General features: G+C 43.9%; 2 protein-coding genes across 2 annotated transcripts in view; one reads left to right on the top strand and one right to left on the bottom strand.

Moving 5' to 3' along the window:
- LOC132389278 (zinc finger protein 850-like) overlaps window positions 1-19336 on the bottom strand; it is a 54347-nt gene that overhangs the window by 18217 nt on the left and 16794 nt on the right. The window lies entirely within an intron of this gene.
- LOC132389277 (gastrula zinc finger protein XlCGF26.1-like) lies at window positions 4750-17489 on the top strand. The gene is made up of 2 exons (XM_059961773.1): window positions 4750-4893; window positions 13054-17489. Exon 2 carries the CDS (start codon window positions 13461-13463, stop codon window positions 15183-15185), a length of 1725 nt encoding a protein of 574 aa, XP_059817756.1. The 5' UTR covers window positions 4750-4893; window positions 13054-13460; the 3' UTR covers window positions 15186-17489.

The raw sequence follows: 19336 nt of genomic DNA, 5'->3' as shown, positions 1-19336 counted from the left end.
CGCCACACGCCCGGCTCAAGGACGGTTTCCTGTCTACAGTTACAAGCTAAATGAATGATAAAATGGACTCGACCTCACAATGTAACTCGACGTGACTCTGCACCATATGTCTAGTGATTGTTTTGCCAGTTTCATTTTTCATTTTTAGAATCTTTTTTATTGATGTATAATCTTCTACAGCTATATAATGATGCAAAACGTTAATAGATTAGTATGTACACAGTTAATAAAGCTGAAAAAAAAACTGATCGTAAAATATAAAAATGGAAAAAAAAATATATATATATAGAAAAATAAGGGAAAAAAGTGTCCCATCTAACGCGGAAAAAAACCCAGTAACCAGAAAAAAAGGGGAAAAGTCCATTAGGAATGAACCCTCCGGAGCAATACGTTTGACCATTACCTAATTTTTTTAAAAAAGAATCATCAACCGTCATTCCACACTTATAAAAAAAATAAAATTGGACGGAAACCATACAGCATAATTCAAATTAAATGATAATATTTGGCAAAAGAACCCCATCTTCTCTCAAAATTGAATCGAGGACCAAAAGTTCTACTTGTATTTCTTCCAAACTAAGACATAATATTCCTTGAGAAAACGATGCAATTAATGTAGGGGAAGAAATATCTTTCCATAATAAAATAGCTCTTCTTGTCAGTAGAGTAACAAATGCAATTACATGTTGATCTGAAGATGAAATACCCTGAATATGATGTGGAGCTATTCCAAATAGAACAGTCAATCTATTAGGTTGTAAATTAATTTTCAGAGCTTTAGAACTTGTAGAAATAAAAGATTTCCAAAACTATTTTAATGAAGAACTTGACCAGAACATACGTGACAAAGTAGCTACTTCAGTTTTACATCTATCTCAGCATTTGTCTGTACTAGGAAATATTTTAGATCGTCTCTCCTTTGTTAAATAATAACGGTGAACAATTTTAAATGGAATTAAACAATGGTTGGCACATTCAGAAGAGGAATTTACATTTTTAAAAACTCGAAGCCAATCTTCATTAACAAAGGTCATATTAAGTTTTCTCTCCCAATCTTGTTTATTCTTTAGTGATAGGTTCTCGTTTGGTAACAAAAATAAATGATACATTCTGCCAATGGAACCTTTCACAAAGGGATTCAATTTCAAAATGGTATCCAACAAATCAGATTCTTGTAAACATGGAATCTTAGGTAAATAATGTTGTAAAAAATGTCAAAACTGAACATATTGAAAAACATGTGTATGAGCGAGAGAAAATTTGTTAATTAACTCTTCAAAGATCATCAATCGGCCATCACAAAATAAATCTGTAAAAGAAAGGATCCCTTTATTTTTCCATAGGAGAAAAATGGGGTCAGTTGTTGAAGGTATAAATGAGAAGTTTCGATGTAAAAAACTAGTCATCTTAAATTGTTTAAATTTTTTTAAAACACGAAACTGAACCCAAATCCGTAGGGATTGTTTAATAACCGGGTAAAGATTTAAATTTGGAATTTTAGAGAGCTGTAAAAGTAATGGAGCTCCTAATATTGAAGTTAAATGAAATTGTTTAACTGCTTTTAATTCCAAATCAACCCACAATTGATTTTAGTTCTTATCAAGACAATATAACCAAAAACAGGATTCTCTAATGTTCACAGCCCAATAATACTCTTACATTAGGAAGTGCAAGTCCACCATCTTTTACAGATTTTTGTAAATGATACTTATTAATTTATTGTTCCAAATAAGGGAAGAAATAAGTGAGTCAATTTGATCGTATTTTTTTTAGTTAAAAAGATAGATATATTTTGGAAAACATATAAAAATCTAGGTAAAATCATTTTCACAGCATGAATACGACTGATTAAAGAAAAAGTAAGTGGATTCCATCAGGAAAATTGTTGTTTCCTGGAGACCATTAAAGGAAATGTATTCGCTTTGTAGAGATCTTTATTTTTTTTTACTAATTATAATACCTAAATGTATAACGTTATATAAAATACATTGTGTCATGATCAATATTAAAATGTGTATTTTGTGTCAATAACAGACTGGGAAATGTTGGATTTGATCCCTGTCTCCATTCCTCCTGTAATCCACAACCAGCTCCTTTGTTTTTGTCACAGTGAGGGAGAGGTTGTTTTCTTGACCCCACTGTGTCGGGGTGATGACTTCTTCTCTGTAGGCTGCCTCGTTATTTGGGATTCGGCCGATCAATGCAGTGTAGTCAACAAATTTAATTAGCAGATTGGAACCCGCCACTGCAGATCAAGGAGGAACAATATACGAATTGTGGGTCTTCCTGAGTTGGTCGAAGGCAATCGACCTTCAGAATGTTTTCCAAAGCTGTTCGCTCGTTTGTTTTCTGACGTTTTGGAGACTCCGCCTGGAATAGACCGGGTACACCGAGCCCCGGTGTTTAACTCCTCTTCTCAACAGAAACCTCGACCTGTGACCATTGCTTTTCATGGCTTCCAAACAAAGGTTACCATAATTCGCCAATATCGTCGGTTAGGTATGATGAAGAAGATAAGATAAGGCTGGTCGAAGATTATTTGCCCGGGGCATTAAGTGAACGTTTTAAGTATGAAAGAAAAGTCGTGGCTGAGTTATATAACAGAGACTATAAACCTTCACTAAATTACCCCGCTCGCCTCAGGATCATTTTGAAAAATGAAATGTTGTCTTTCATCCACTGACATTCTTTGTAAACTTTTAACAGTGTAAAGAATTCAAAGGATTTGTCGATAGGAATATCAAACACAACATCACGTTAGTTCCGCTGTATCTATCAGGTCACCAGCGCTTGAATGCCGCCGATCCTTGAAAGTGGAGACGGAGATGCTGGAGAAGACAGCGCCCCACCAGCTGCAAGGAGAGCGCGAGCACGTGTCCATCTCCGTGATCTGATTGGATACATCGCCATGACGTTGTATCAGTGTGACGTCATTCACTGGCTCTCATTTTGGAAGGGATTCACTGGGACAGCGCAGATACACCAACAGCTTCGCTCTGGGAAGCGAACGTTCACCTGCTCCGTGTGTGTGAAGAGACTCATTCAGTTAACCCACCTTGTGATGCTCCGGTGAGTTCTCAATAAATGGAGGCCACATTTCTGTCCGGAGTGAGCAAAGAGTTTCACTCAATCATCCCAGCTGCTGTAACAGCAGCAACTTCACATCAGGGAGAAAGTTCAAATCAGCTCCGTGTTAAATGTTTAACCATCACGGTGACTGATGGTTCATGAGGTTCATGACGGATTGTTACTGTCAGATTCTGCAGTTCTTGCGGCTGCTCATCGCACCCAGGACTGAACCCTGGTCACTGAGCATTGGAGGAGTCTGTTCTGCTGATGTTAGTGTTAAACTATACTGGTGTTTAATATTGTGGATCTGTGAAAGATAAATCAGTTCTGTATCAAATCCCGTGTGTCAGGTACTTACAGTCTCCACTACACTCACTATGTACACTAGAAAGGGCACTCGGCCCATCTGGTTTCAGCCCATGTTTCTGTTCCGTATCAGTTTATGAAAATCTATCCCTGCCGTTCCCCTCTCGCTCTCCCTGAGATGACAACTAGTCGCCACTCCGTGGGATAGGAAATTCCCCTTGAATTCCATAGAATCACAGAAATCTACAACACATTACAGTCCTTTTGGCCCACAATGTTGTGCCGACCATGTAAATTAGTCTCTAAACTGCTTAGAATTGCCCTACCGCATAGCCCTCTATTTTTCTAAGCTCCATGTACCTATTTAAGAGTCTCTTAAAAGATCCTATTTTATCCGACTCTACCACCGTCGCTGGCAGTGCATTTCATGCACAATCACCACTGTTGTTTAAAAATCTTAGCTCTGACATCTCCCCTGTACCTACTTCCAAGCAGCTTAAACCTATTCCCCCTCGTGTTAGCCGTTTCTGCCCTGGGAAAAAGCCTCTGACTATCCACACGACCAATGCCTCTCATCATCTTATACACCTGCATGAATTTCCTGCATGATTTTCTCCGGGCTGAACAAGACGATGAGCTCACTGTGGTTGTGACGTTGTTCAGGGCTCCGGACGAAGTTGGTTAAACTCCTTCTTCCCCGCTCTTTTCAATGTTTTCAGTCATTCTCACAATTTTCAAAGGTCTTTGCTTCGAACTGCTGGGTTGTTACAATGGACCTCTGAAGTCTGACAGCAGACTAGCGAGTGAATGGAGCAGAGTCAGAAACCAAGTTGCCAGTCAGGGATTTGGGGCTCCAGAAAGAGATGGGGCCTGGAGTTTACAAGGAGGAGGAAGAAGACAAACCGAACCTGCAGGATGTGGCTACAAATGAAAGATCAGACACATTTGGAAACTGATTGATTGAAAAAAAAAACTGGTTAATTTCTGCAAAATACTGGAGGAAATCAACAGATCCGGCAGCAAATGTAGAGAGGAATAAATAGAAAACGTTTAGTCCGAGCCCCTTCAGCATGCCTAGACTGTGTACTTCTCTGCTTAGTTGCTACCTGAACTGCACAGTTCCTCCAGCATTTTGTGTGTGTGTGTGTGTGTGTGTGTGTGTGTGTGTGTTTCTAGCAACTGCAGAATCTCTTGTGTTTTATATCTGCCTTTGAAAGAGGGTTGTCCGAGAGGCTTTAGGTAAATGGAATGCCTGTTGATATTGAGTATATTGTTTTTGGGAGCTGCTTTCTCCGTTAAAACAGTTACTGAGTTTTCTACACAGAAAAAACCCTGCGGTGTGGACATGAAACCGGTACTAGCAGGAATGTTTAATGGCACCGCGATTACCCATACAACCCTGGGTTTAAAATTTCGCTGCCTCTGAAGCAACGATCAAATGCGCAGGCATCAAGATTGATGACGTCACCGAATAGCACGCATGCGCGCCGTACACAAAGGCGCTCCGGATCGGTAAAGGTAAGAATGATTTTCCGGGCTGCTATCTTAAACACCGACTGAGGGACATTTGCTGTGAACTCCGGACATCATAGTCCGCAATCCTGGGACAGTCCTGCTCTCTTCCCTCTCTCTCAGCCCCACGATCCGTACACGGGCCCCGGGGAGCTTCCGGCCGCTGAGGGAATGGGAACCGATGGATCTCTCAGACAGAGCTGAGCTCCAGCTATCTAAATGCAAGGATTGGGAACTCGGAGAAAGGGAACAAAATCTTTTACATCTCCAGTTGAGAAAATCACCTTTGTTCTATCTCCGATTACAAACAAGAGAAAATCTGCAGATGCTGGAAATCCAAGCAACACACACAAAATGCCGGAGGAACTCAGCATTAGTACTCTTTTCCATAGATGCTGCCTGGCCTGCTGAGCTCCTCCAGCATTTTGTGTGTGTTGCTTGAGCTACCTCCTCTCGTTCTGCCCTTTCCTACCGGTGAGAACATGTTTTGTCCCATTCTCCCTGCGTACGTAATGATATCAAACAACTTTGTCCTGGGGAAAAAGCGGATTTCACATCACAAATGTGCCAGACTCCAATAAGGCAGACTACTGCCCTTCCCTTCATATTCATTGGCATTGCCATCACTGAGTTCACCACCATCTGTCACTTGCGGGAGGGTTCAGGGGAAATACTTATGTACAATACGGAAACTGGTGTTGCAGTATTGTGGCGATGCAAAATTTGCTGGAGAATTTGCAAGTGGGGAGTGATATTTGGAAATCTGACCTTTGAAAGTATCATTTAGCAAGCAAATCACATGTGGACGGTTTGCAAAAGTTCTAGTGAGAAAATCCTTCATAACCCACAACAGGCCTGTTACATAGTTTGTGTGAGAGTGCAGATGAACTCGATCAAACCCAGAGGAGATCAAAGTTTTTATCAACAGTGATTTGTTAGCTGTTAAATGAAATACCACCCTATTTAAAATTCAGTGTGCACGTCTTGTTTTCAGTGGGTAAAAATTGCACAGCACAAGGTGTTTCAGCACACCGGTCATTACAAATTAGACGGGACATTGGTGGGAAGGCGTGGAGACCTACAGTGTCCCTGATACCCTCACCTACAAGACGTGCATCCAGCTGCAGCTTGTAACCCTGCACTTTAAGGAGCTGGAGCTGGAAATGGATGAATTCTGGATCATCTAGGAGTTGGAGGGGGTGATAGTTATAACATCAAGAGAGGTGAGTTACACCCAAGGTGCAGGACACAGTAAACTGGGTGAGAGTACTCTTGGGGTCATCTCATACAACAACAGGTAGACCACTTTGTAAACTGTTGGGGGGATTACCTGGCAGAGGAAAGTCAAATGTCCATATGTTCTCAACCCCAGATCCATTGATATCAATAGGGGTTAGCCTGTCTCCATTCCTTTTGTAGTCCACAACCAGTTCCCTTGCTTTTGTGACATTGAGGGAGAGGTTGCTTTCTTGACACCCAGACAGACGTTGTTCAGAACTCAGATAGAGTCAGCAGACAAATGGTTGAGCATGGTGCGATGAATGTGCTGAGCTGTGTATATCACAATGCAAGAAGCATCGTAGGAACGCCCGATGAGCTCAGGACAGGGAATTGTGATATTGTAGCCATTATTGGGACTTGGTTGCACCAAATACTCTGAGAGATTTAGAGGAGCAAACTTTGCAGAGATTGCAGTCTATGCTAAAAAACAAAGGTTGATATAGTAAGCGATTTTAACTTTTTATATATTTAAGGACCAAATGGGGTAGAGTTTGTCAAATGTGCCCTTAATCAGGATGTAGAATTCCCGATGTAGAAGTGTGCAATAAGCTGTTAGGAAATGATCCATTGTTAGTGACTGAAATTAGTGTATGTAAACACTTCATATCTAGCGATCGTAACAACATAAGAGTCCAAGTAAATATGGAAAAAAAAAAGCGGGCTGGATGATGAGTTGATATTCTAAATTGGAGGAAGGTCAATTCTGATGGTATCAGAAAGATCTAACAAGTGTGGATTGGGACTGTTTTTTTTTCACGAAAAGCAGTACTTGCAAGTGGGAGTTCTTCAGAAGTGACGGTATAGAGTTTGTATATGCCTGCCAAAATAAAAGTTGTAAGGTAACTGGTGCAGGGAACCGTGGTTTTCAAGAGATATTGAGGTCCCGGGTATTTTGTTCCTCTAAATGTCTCAGACTGCTGGGTGCTACCAAGAATCATTAATGGCTACAGTATCATAATGCCACGCCCTGAGCTCATCTGACTTTTTGTTTTAGAAACTTTGTTTCTAAAGCTTCCTAATAGTTTTTGCTCTTTTGTTTGCCCTCTCTTAGGTGTTTCTGTTGGCTTTGTCTTCTTATTCCAGCCACGGTTGTGTCCTCCTGCCGTTTCAATGCTTCCACTTCTTTGGGATGTATCGATCACTCAGTTCCCGAATTGCTCCCGGAAACTCCAGCCATTGCTGCTCCATTGTCAATCCTACCTTTTCCCTTCCAAACAAGTTTGGCCAGCTTCTCTGTTATAGAAATGTGGAGAAGTTCAGTACAGGAACAGGCTATTTAGCCCATTTTGTCAATGCCAAAAGAACATTAAAGCTTTCTAATGCAACTACCTGCACTGGAACCATCGGCCTCCATACCCCTACCATCCAGGCTCCCATCCAAACTTTTCTTAAGTGGTAAAATTGAGCTCATGTTCACCACTCGTGCTGGCTTCTTTTCCACACTCTCACGGCCAATTCAATGAAGAGGTTTTACACATATTCCCCATAAATTTCACCTCCCCACTTAACCCATCACTTCTGGTTGTCATCACACTTAACATCAGTTGAAAAAGCCTGCTTGAATTTACTTGTTCTATGCCCTTATATTTTTTCTACACAGGAACATAGAAAACCTACAGCACAATACAGGCCTTTTGGCCCACAAAGCTGTCCCAAACATATCCTTACCTTCGCCAAGGCCCTCTAATTTTCTAAGCTCCAGGTATCCATCCAGGAGTCCCTTAAAAGACCCTTTCGCTTCTGCGTCCACCAGGGCTGCTCACCAATCTCTGTGTAAAAAAAAACTAACTTCGATACTTTGAACAATTCCTCAATGCAATGTATAATTTCCTTGTCTCTGTTTAGTGCATTTTTTAGGTGTATAAGATGATGAGGGGCATTGATCGTGTGGATAGCCAGAGGTTTATTCTCAGGGTTGAAATGGCTAACATGAGGGGGCATAGTTTTAAGGTACTTGAAAATAGATACCGAAGGGATGTCAGGGTTATTTTTTTTTGCACAGAAAGTGGTGGGTCTGTGTAATGCACTGCCAGCAGCGGTGGTCAATGCAGATACAATAGGGTCTTTTAACAGCCTCTTAGATAGGAATATGGTGCTTGGAAAAATAGAAGTCTATGCACTTCGGAAATTCTTCGCAGTTTCTAGAGTAAGTTACATGGTTGGCACAACATTGTGGGCTGAATGGCCTGGAACAATAGACAATAGATAGTAGGTGCAGGAGTAGGCCTTTCAGACCTGCTAGCCAGCACTGCCATTCACTGTGATCATGGCTGATCATACACTTTCAGTAACCCATTCCTGCCCTCTCTCCATATCCCTTCACCCCACTATAAGATGTCTATCTAACTCTCTCTTAAATGCATTCAGAGACTTGGCCTCCACTGCCTTCTGGGGCAGAGCATTCCACATATCCACCACTCTCTGGGTGAAAAAGTTTAGGCATCTCTGTTCTAAATGGCCTACCCCTTATTCTTAAACTGTGGCCTCAAGTTCTGGACTCACCCATCAGCGGGAACTTTCTTACTGCCTCCAGTGTGTCCAATCCCTTAATAATCTTATAAGTTTCAATCAGATCCACTCTCATCCTTCAAAATTCAAGTGTATACAAGCCCAGTGGCTCCAATCTGTCAACATATGACAGTCCCACCATTCCAGGGATTAATCTTGTGAACCTGCGCTGCACTCCCTCAATAGCAAGAATATCCTTCCGCAAATTTGGAGACCAAAACTGCACACAATACTCCAGAACATGCTGTAGATTTCTATGTTCTAGGTTGAACAGCGAAATCACTTTTTTTCTTTAATCTGTGCAGGGTCCATGATTTTAATGCCAGTTTTCCACACTCCCATAGAGCCTTTCTCCATCTCCTGAGTAAACATAGATGAAAAATTATTTAAGATCTCCCCCATTTGCTTTCGTTCCACAAGTGGATCACCATTCCGGTCTTCCAGAGGACCAGCTTTGTGCCTTACAATCCTTTTGCTCTTGATCTATCTGGAGAATCCCTGTGGATTATCATTCATCATTTCTGCAGGACAATCTCATGCCATCTGGATTTATTTCTTATGTGTTCTCTTGCATTTCTTATCCTGCCTATCCCTGTTATACAACTTCATTTTATGCTTCACCAGGGTCTCAATATCCCTTGAAATCCAAGGTTCCCTACAGTTTTTTATCTTCACTTTTTATTCTGAGAAGCAAATTCCCCCTTTGTACTTTAAAAATTTGGCTTTGAAGGACTCCCATTTACCAAACACACCTTTGCCATAAAGCAGCCTGTCCCAGTCCACAGTTGCCAGATCCTAGTATCTTAATTCAAGCCCTGAACACATCCACCTTTCCTACGCTGCTCCTTGTATTGAAATATACAGGGCTCAGCATATTCACTGCACCATGCTCAACTTTTTCATTCCTGACTTTGTCGGAGGACTGAACACCAACTGTCTCCATCACCCCTCCACTATCTGTTCTATTATTCAGGCTCCCATTCCCCCTGCAAGTTTAGTTTAGCCCCCCTTACCCCCACCTCCCTCCATGCAGATCTATCACCCCTTTGGCTTTCCTCTCCCAGATCAATAAAAAGGAGGTGCATACCAGGTACAGGCAGATAGGAACAAATGGGGTACTTATGAAATACAGGAAATTCAAGTGAACACATATGAAAAAAAAAATAAAAGGAGGCATGAGCTTACCTGGGCAGCGAAGGTGAAGGAGAATCCTCAGGGATTCTGCAGATATGTTTAGAGCAAATAGATTGCAAGGGAAAAAATTAATCCTCTGCATCAGAATGGTAATCCATATGAGGAGACAAAGTAGATGGGGGAGATTATTTTTGCATCCGTATTTACACTGGAGATGGACACAGAGTCTATAGAAGTGAGGCAAAGCAGCAACAACTTCTTAAGGCAAATTAGTGTGGATAAATCTGGGACTCTGGGACTCTGCGGAGGACAAGTGCAGAAACTGTCAGGGCACAAGCAAAGATATTTAAATAATCCTCAGTGGCAGGTGAGGTATTGGAGGATTGGAGGACACTGTTTGAGAAAGGCTCTAAAAATAAACTAGGAAATTGTACATTGATGAGCTTGACATCAGTAGTGACGTTATGTGCTGGACCCGGACAAGTATTTGGATAGATGTGGACTGATTAAGGATAGACAGCATGGCTATGTGCATGGCAGGTCATTTCTAACTAATCTTATAGAGTCTCTCGAGGAAGTTATCAGGGAAGTGGATGAAGGCAAGGCAGTGGATGTTGTCTACATGGACTTTAGCAAGACACTTGACAAAGTCTCATATGGGAGGTTGGTCAAGAAGGTTCAGTCAATCAGCATTCAAGATGAGATAGTAAATTGGATGAGACACTGACTTTGGCAGAAGCCAGAGTGTGGTAGCAGATGGTTGCCTCTCTGACTGGAGGCCTCTGATTAGTGGTGTGCCACAGGGATCAGTGCTGGATCTGTTGCTGTTTGTCATCTATATCAGTATTCTAGAGGATAGTGTGTTTAACTGTATTAGCAGATCTGTAGATGAAATGAAGATTGGTGGTGTAGTGGTCAGCGAGGAGGACTATCATGGCTTGCAGTGTTATCTGGACCCACTGGGAAAATGGATTGAGAAATGGAAAATGGAATTTAATGCAGACAAGTGTGAGTTGTTGAACTTTGGTCTGACCTACCAAGGGAGGTCTTTCAGAGTGACTGGTCGGGCACAGAGGAGTGTTGTAGAAGAAAGGGACCTGGGAATACAAGTCCTTAATTCACTGAAAGTGTTATCACGGTTAGATAGAGACGGAAAAAAAGATTTCAGCCCATTGGCTTTGATGAACCAAATACTGACAATAGATGGATGTTATGTTGACTTGTAGAAGACATTGGTGAGGCCTAATTTGGATTATTGTGTGCAGTTTTGGTCGCCTACCTACAGGAAAGATGTAAAAGAGTTTCAGAGAGTTCAGAGAAATTTCACAAGGATGTTGCCAGGTCTGGAGGGCTTGGATTATAAGGAAAGATTGAACAGGTCAGGACTTTATTCTCTGGAATGTAGAAGATTGAGGGGAGATTTGATTGTGGTAGAGGGGCATAGATAGCGTAAATGCAAGCTGGCTTTCTCCACTGAGACAACAAGAGGCCATGGGTTAAGGGTGAAACATGAAACGTTAAGGGAAGCATGAGGGGAATTTCTTCACACAGACGGTCTTCCGGATGTGGAATGAGCAGCTAGCACAAGTGGTGCATGCGAGCTTGATTTTAACATTTAAGAGGTTCGTGTAGGTACCTGGATTGGGAGTGGGCAGTTTAAATAGTTCAGCACAAACTAGATGGCCCAAAGGGCCTGTTTCTGTGTTGAAATTTGCTATGACTGTGACAACAACCTGAAATAATACAAAAATTCACCCTAAGTCCTTTTAACAGCTGTGCGGACCAACCAGTCATTTCAGCAGGAATTTTTATATGGCGTTAAAACTGTGGCACATTAAGTTAATAATACATAAAAGAAAATCCCAGCTGCACGTCAAGAGACTATTTGTGTGAGACTGTTTCAGTTACTGTGGGGCCAGGCACCCATGCAGCTCAGCAGAAACGGGGAGTAATACCAATGGAGAGAGTCAAACTGAGCCAGGGTATAAACTGGAGATGGCAAAAATGCCCCATTCTTATAGAGACAGGAAGAACATCAGAGAATTGATGGTCATTCCAGATACCAGCACTCTGCCCAGTCAGAAGAAGATTTCAGACAGACAGACATACTTTATTGATCCCGAGGGAATTTGGATTTTGTTACAGTTGCACCAACCAAGAATAGAGTAGAAATATAGCAAAATAAAACCAAAAATAATTAAATGATAATAAGTTATGCAAAGTGGAAATAAGTCCAGGACCAGCCTATTGGCTCAGAGTGTCTGACATTCTGAAGGAGGAGTTGTAAAGTATGACGGCCACAGGCTGGAATGACTTCCTGTGACACTCAGTGTTGCATCTCAGTGGAATGAGTCTCTGTCTGAATGTACTCCTGTGCCTAACCAGTACATTATAGAATGGATGGGAGACATTTTCCAAGATGGCATGCAACTTGGACAGCATCATCTTTTCAGACACCACCGTCAGAGAGTCGAGTTCCACCCCCACAACATCACTGGCCTTACGAGTGAGTTTGTTGATTCTGTTGCTGTCTGCTTCCCTCAGTCTACTGCCCCAGCACACAACAGCAAACATGATAGCACTGGCCACCGTAGACTCGTAGAACATCCTCAGCATCATCTGGCAGATGTTAAAGGACCTCAGTCTCCTCAGGAAATAGAGACGGCTTTGACCATTCTTGTAGACAGCCTCAGAGTTCTTTGACCAGTCCAGTTTATTGTCAATTCGTATCCCCAGGTACTTGTAATCCTCCACCATGTTCACAGTGACCCTTTGGATGGAAACAGGGGTATCTGGTGCCTTAACCCCCCTCAGGTCCACCACCAGCTCCTTAGTCTTTTTCACATTAAGCTGCAGATGATTCTGCTCACACCATGTGACAGTTTTCCCACTGTAGCCCTGTACTCAGCCTCATCTCCCTTGCTGATGCATCCAACGATGGTAGAGTCATCAGAAAACTTCTGAAGATGGCAAGACTCTGTGGTGTAGTTGAAGTCTGAGGTATAGTTGATGAAGACAAAGGGAGACAGGACAGTCCCCTGTGGAGCCCCAGTGTTGCTGACCACTCTGTCTGACGCACAGTATTGCAAGCGCACATACTGTGGTCTGCCAGTATTTATCTGTCTAACTTGGGATTAACCTCACTGTAACAGTGTGATACCAGATCAAAGCTTGGCAACTCAAGTAATCTCATCTGTAATGTTGTCCTAAACCCATTGATGGATTCTGTATATCTTTTTACAGGTTAAAAATGAGAAGAAATTTGTCTCCAGGAAGCTCAAACATGGCACACCAGTTTTGTTGACTCTGTCTAGATATTTAATAAGTGGAGCAAGGGATTCAATCGACCATCCTTCCTACTCACACTGTGGGGAGGGATTAACTTGGTCATTTGACCAACTGGCAAGCCCGTCATTTTACACAGGAAAAAGGCCATTCACTTGCTCAGAAAGTGGGAATGGATTCACTCAGTTATCTCAATTGGAAGGTACAAGTTCACACTGGGCAAGGCCATTCATCTGTTCTGTGTGTGAGAAAGGATTCAGTTGGTCTTCCCATCTGTGGACACACCAGTCAGTTCACACCACACTGGGCAGAGGCTGGTCATCTGCTGAATTTCTGGGAAAGGATTCACTCAGTCATTTGACCTAATGGCTCACCAGCGAGTTCACACCAGGGAGCGGCCGTTCACCTGCTCAGTCTGTGATAAGAGATTCACTCACTCTTCCACCCTATGGAAACACCAGCGAGTTCATACTGGGGAGAAGCCATACATCTGCTCAGTCTGTGGGAAGAGATTCACTGAGTCATCCACCCTACTGGTACATCAGCGAGTTCACACTGGGGAGAAGCCGTTCACCTGCTCTGTCTGTGGGAAGGGATTTACTCGGTTATCCCACCTACAGAGTCACGAGCGAGTTCACACTGGGGAGAGGCCTTTCACCTGCTCAGTCTGTGGGAAGAGATTCACTGATCCATCCAACCTACAGAGACATCATCGAGTTCACACTGGGGAGAAGCCGTTCACCTGCTCAGAATGTGGGAAAGAATTCACTGAGTTATCCAACCTGCAGAGTCACCAGCGAGTTCACACTGGGGAGAAGCCGTTCATCTGCTCAGAGTGTGGGAAAGAATTCACTGAGTTATCCAACCTGCAGAGTCACCAGCGAGTTCACACTGGGGAGAAGCCGTTCACCTGCTCAGAGTGTGGGAAAGGATTCACTGATTCATCCACCCTACAGAGTCATCAGCGAGTTCACACTGGAGAGAAGCCGTTCACCTGCTCAGAATGTGGGAAAGGGTTCACTCATTTATCCAACCTACGGAGACACCAGAGAGTTCACACTGGGGAGAAACCATTTACCTGCTCAGAATGTGGGAAAGGATTCAGTGAGTCATCCACCCTACTGGTACATCAGCGAGTTCACACTGGGGAGAAGCCGTTCACCTGCTCAGAATGTGGGAAAGGATTTACTGCTTCATCCACCCTGCATAGTCACCAGCGCGTTCACACTGGGCAGAAGCCTTTCACCTGCTCAGTCTGTGGGAAAGGATTCACTCGGTCATCCAACCTACAGAGTCATCAGCAAGTTCACACTGGGGAGAGGCCGTTCACCTGCTCAGTCTGTGGGAAGAGATTCTCTCATTCATCCACCCTACAGAATCATCAGCGAGTTCACACTGGGGAGAAGCCATTCACCTGCTCAGTCTGTGGGAAGAGATTCACTCAGTCATCCCAAGTACAGAGTCATCTGCGAGTTCACACTGGGGAGAAGCCGTTCACCTGTTCAGAATGTGGGAAGGGATTTACTCAGTTATCCCAACTACTGAGTCATCAGCGAGTTCACACTAGGGAGAAGCCGTTCACCTGCTCAGTCTGTGGGAAGGGATTCACTGATCCATCCAACCTACAGAGTCATCAGCTAGTTCACACTGGGGAGAAGCCGTTCACCTGTTCAGAATGTGGGAAGGGATTTGCACAGTCATCCCAACTACTGAGTCATCAGCGAGTTCATACTGATGAGAGACCATTCCCCTGCTCAGTCTGTGGAAAGAGATTCACACATTCATCCACCCTACAGAGACACCAGCGAGTTCACACTGGGGAGAAGCCATTCACCTGCTCAGTCTGTGGGAAGAGATTCACTCGGTCATCTGACCTACAGAGTCATCATCGAATTCACACTGGGAAGAAGCCGTTCACTTGCTCAGAATGTGGGAAGAGATTCACTCATTCATCCACCCTACAGAATCACCAGCGAGTTCACACTGGGGAGAGGCCATTCCCCTGCTCAGTATGTGGGAAGAGATTCACTCGCTCTTCCACCCTGCAGAGACATCAGCAAGTTCACAATGGGGAGTGGCCATTGTTATGAATCCCTAGGTTTCATTTGCTGTGGACTGTCATTTGAAGAGAGAGACAGAGATTAAGAAGGTGAATCAGTCTGACTTACAGCTTATTTACATCGCTCGCAGCTTGTTTAGTTTTAACCGATGACACAGACACTCTGAGTCAGAAGGAGGAAAAACGGAAGGATCAAAATCCAGGAACCAGCGGCCAAGGGTCTGATGCGCCATCAATAACTCTCGGAGACCTGAGGCGAGATATGGGCTTTTATTAGCTGAAAAATTGAACACTCTCAGCAGCAGAACAGCAAGAGATCAAGGAGCCGTGCCTCCAATCTCCTTTATACAGGGGTCTGTGGGAGGACATAGGAGCAGTCAGCAAGGGGGGGGAACGGGACGTGTCCTGTCAGGTATATGTAGTTCACCACAGGGTCGCTCTTTAGAACTTTCCTATGCCCACAATGGTAGGTTAATTATCAATTCACCATACTTCGAATGTGTGGTTGTGACCCTGTTTGATCCATATCAGTGGATCTGTTTTGAGGTATCCTGTGAAGACCACTGACGTCTTAACCCTTGCCTAGATGTGGTGTGGTAATTCATTTGAAGACAATACCCCTTGTGACAAGTCACTTTCGGTAATAATTCATATGTGGATTTGGAATGATGACAGATAAAGTATACAGCAACTGTCCTCTCATTTTACCACCATGGAACCTGTGGAATTTGACATAATTGCCTTCTCTTGATATTTACCCTGGATTACAAATATCTCTTATCATCTATTCTGTGGATGAACTGAACTTTCGCACTTTACCATCTCAAGACTCCAAGCTTTGTTTCCCCTGAGCTCAATAGTTTGGGAGTTATATTTACACACGTCTATACACATAACACTGTTAACTTCTGTTTATCTTGTTTAATTTGCATTTTTTTTAAGTAGATTCTATTAAAGATAGTGGTTTTAACATCAAAACCAGACTCCAGGTGTAATCTATTGCTGCTGGCTCGTTTCTAAAGCATTAAGGTTCATAACAAATTTGGGGCCTGCGTCTGGGATAGGACCAAATTTGGGGTCTATTGATCGATTTATTATCGATTTGATTGGGGAAATCCCTTTTGATTTATTTGTGTGTGGAAATCAGCAGCAATGGATACTGATAAATTTCTGGAAACGCCAACCCCTGAGGCATTAGTAAAAGCCAAAATGAATGAATTGCTGACTGTTGCTACTGGGCTGAATCTTAAGGTGTAAGGGTGTGTGAAGGACCAGGGTAAGTGTAAAACTGGGAGAGCAGGTAACGTTAAAAAAAAATACATGAGTTTTTTTTTAATATAATCTAGGCATCCACTCCCTTTTGCAGAGACTGGGATCCCTGGTTCAATCGGTAATGATGTTGTGCATTTCAATGTTCACCTCTCAGTCCTCAATTCTCTAAATGAAAGGGTTATCACATTTGATCTTTCTTCATATGATGACCCCACCACTCCAGGGATCAGTCTGGTGAATCTTCATTGCACTCTCTATAACAAACATTCTCTAACCTCTTTGTTAATCCTCTGTGGAATTAATTTCCATTTTCTTCTGCCCCGTGTTGCCTCAACCACTCACCCTGCACCCCGTCACTATTTCCACCTTCCCACCTCCTCCGTCGCATATATCCAACTCTCACTCCACATCTCTTGCCCAATCCGTACCCCTCACCTCTTTTTTCTGACTATTTCTGTCCACTCTCAGTCCAGAAGGAAGGTCTCAGCCTGAAATGTTAACGGTTCATTTCTCTCCACAGATGCTGCCCGACCCACTGAGTTCCTCCGACAGTTCGTTCTTTGGTGTATATAACCCTGTTAGTATGGGGAGTGGGATTCCAAGTACAATCTCAACAAAACACGCATAATTGTCACGTTTCCCGAATCATTGGCCCCACTTGCATGTCAAAAGTTTGCCGGTGTTTGCCCCCATGTGTGAATCCCTCTGCTCGCCACCACCGTGTGCTCAGACGGTTCCACAGATTTCCACCGGGACAAACATCCTGTCCGCCCCTCTCACACCATCTTTTTCCTATCAATAAAATCCCTCCTCTCCCTCCCCGCGGAACCGGCATCAAACCGACGGGCCGAACGGTCTCCTCTTACTTCGAGGCGATACATCAGACTCCGGCCGCAGGAGACGCTTCACAAACGCCCCAACTTCCCTCGGAGGGAAATTAAAATAAATCAGAAAGCGGACATTTACTCTGCTGTGATGGGGAGTTCGAGGTTGGAGTGGGGGTAACACCCTCTCAGCTTGTCCGCCTCTGCGACGGGTGGACGACACCGCGCACGTGAGGGCAGATCACGGTGTCAGGAGCGGGGGGGGGGGGGGGTCGTCGTGACGTCACCTGTGGTGGTGCGCTCACATTTAAAAGCACCTTATTGGGCGTTCCTTATGATTTCGGAGGGACAACAACATTAATCACGGGTTTCATCACTCAATCCAGTGTTGTGAGATGTAAAGTCCCCTGTTATGTGTCCGGCTGTGCCGTGTTGTTGGTGGAGTGGGCAGCGTGGTGTTTGTCTCGATTCGGGTCACAACACCAGAATTGCCAGCGGGGTCCACACACAGTGTATTAGCCAACAGAAAACCTTTCGTCCCTGCAGTCTTTGTCTCCCGGTAAACAACACCCTGACAGTGTGGACCATAGGTATCCTTCTTCACCCACCCCGTTTTTGTTCACTTTATGAACATACAATCAATCCGTGCACGGTATATAATCTGTTGTTACTGTTGTGTTGTTGTGTTGCTCTGGAGCCGGAGTAATAATTATTTCGACCTCATTTACACGTGTCTGCTGAAAATGGAATTAAGCAACCCTGAATCTTGAATAAACATTTCAGCAGCTGAGCGTCACATTTCTGTCTCTCAGCGTTATTGCGGCAGAGCGCCACCTGGTGACAATGGAGTCCACAAATCAGTGTGTCCTGTTATTGCGGCAAATTACCACCAAGTGACAGTGTTGTCCACAAAAGGGGGAGGTTTACAGCGATAAGGAGGGGTGTCGGGGCTGGAAGCCAACTGCAAGTGGATGAAGTGCCAGACCTGCCGATAACCTCTCTCCTCATCACGAGTCAGGGTCCCAAACTGTCCTTCTATATGAGGCAACTTCTCAACATCGGGACTGTTGTGGTCATCTACTGTTTCCAGTTTTCCAGTTGTGGCCTCCTCGACATTAGTGAGACCCGATGTAGTCTCTGCTTTCTGCACTCTGTCCCGATGAGATTCTGCAGATGTTGGAGATGCAGAGTAACAGACACAAAATGTTGTAGGAAGTTAGGAGGTCCGGTAGCTTCTATAGAGGGGGATAAAGCAAAACAGAGATTTCCTGCCGAGACCCTTCATCGGGACTGGAAGTGCGGAGAAGCCGGAATAAGATGGTGCGGGGAGTGGAAAGTGTCCAAGCTGGTAGGTGATAGGTGAAGCCTGATAAAAGTGAAGGTGAGTGGGTGGGGGAGGAGGGAGATGAAGTGAGACGCTGTGAGCTGGCAAGTGGAAAATGCAAAGGGTTGAACAAAAAGGAATCTGATAGGATAGGAGAGTGGATAATGGGGGGAAAAAGTAAAAGCGGAACGAGAGAGAGACAATCCGCAGTGGGGAAGAGTGGAGACAGGATGGAGGAGACGGGCGTGTGGGTTGATGAAAAAAAAAGGTAGAGGTAGAAGTTAAAGATATCGATGTTCATGTCATTGAGGAGTAAACTACCCGGATGTAATATGAGGTGTTGCTCCTCCAACCTGAGAGTGCGCTCATCGTGTTAGTTAAACAATGAACCGGAAGGGAGAGTGGATTAATAATTTCCCTCTGGGATCCGTATTAAATCAATCCTCTCTCAACTTAAACCAGTGCTCTCTGATTGTTGATTCCACAAAGGTGGGGAAAAGGACTGCGCATATACCCCATTTCTGTACCCTCATGGTTTGGAACGCCTGCATAAGGTCACCTCAATCTCCTGCACTTCAAGGTGTGAAATCCCAACCTGTCCAACCTCTCTCCAGAACTCAGTCCCTCGAGTACCGGCACCATTCTCGTAAACCTCCCCTGCACTCATTCCAGCATGACGTCCTCTCTCCTGTAGCAGAATGACCAAACAGGAGGAAATCTGCAGCTGCTGGAAATTCAAACAACACACACAAAATGCTGGTG

This window comes from Hypanus sabinus, unplaced genomic scaffold (assembly GCF_030144855.1).
Source record: "Hypanus sabinus isolate sHypSab1 unplaced genomic scaffold, sHypSab1.hap1 scaffold_523, whole genome shotgun sequence".
NCBI classification, from domain to species: domain Eukaryota; kingdom Metazoa; phylum Chordata; class Chondrichthyes; order Myliobatiformes; family Dasyatidae; genus Hypanus; species Hypanus sabinus.
The sequence above is the reverse complement of the archived record's forward strand: the minus strand, read 5'-3'. Positions and strand labels throughout refer to the sequence as shown.

Bases quoted from the DNA above. Each gene is read 5' to 3' on its own strand.
- LOC132389277 (XM_059961773.1), top strand. From the start codon at position 13,461: ATGGCTCACCAGCGAGTTCACACCAGGGAGCGGCCGTTCACCTGCTCA.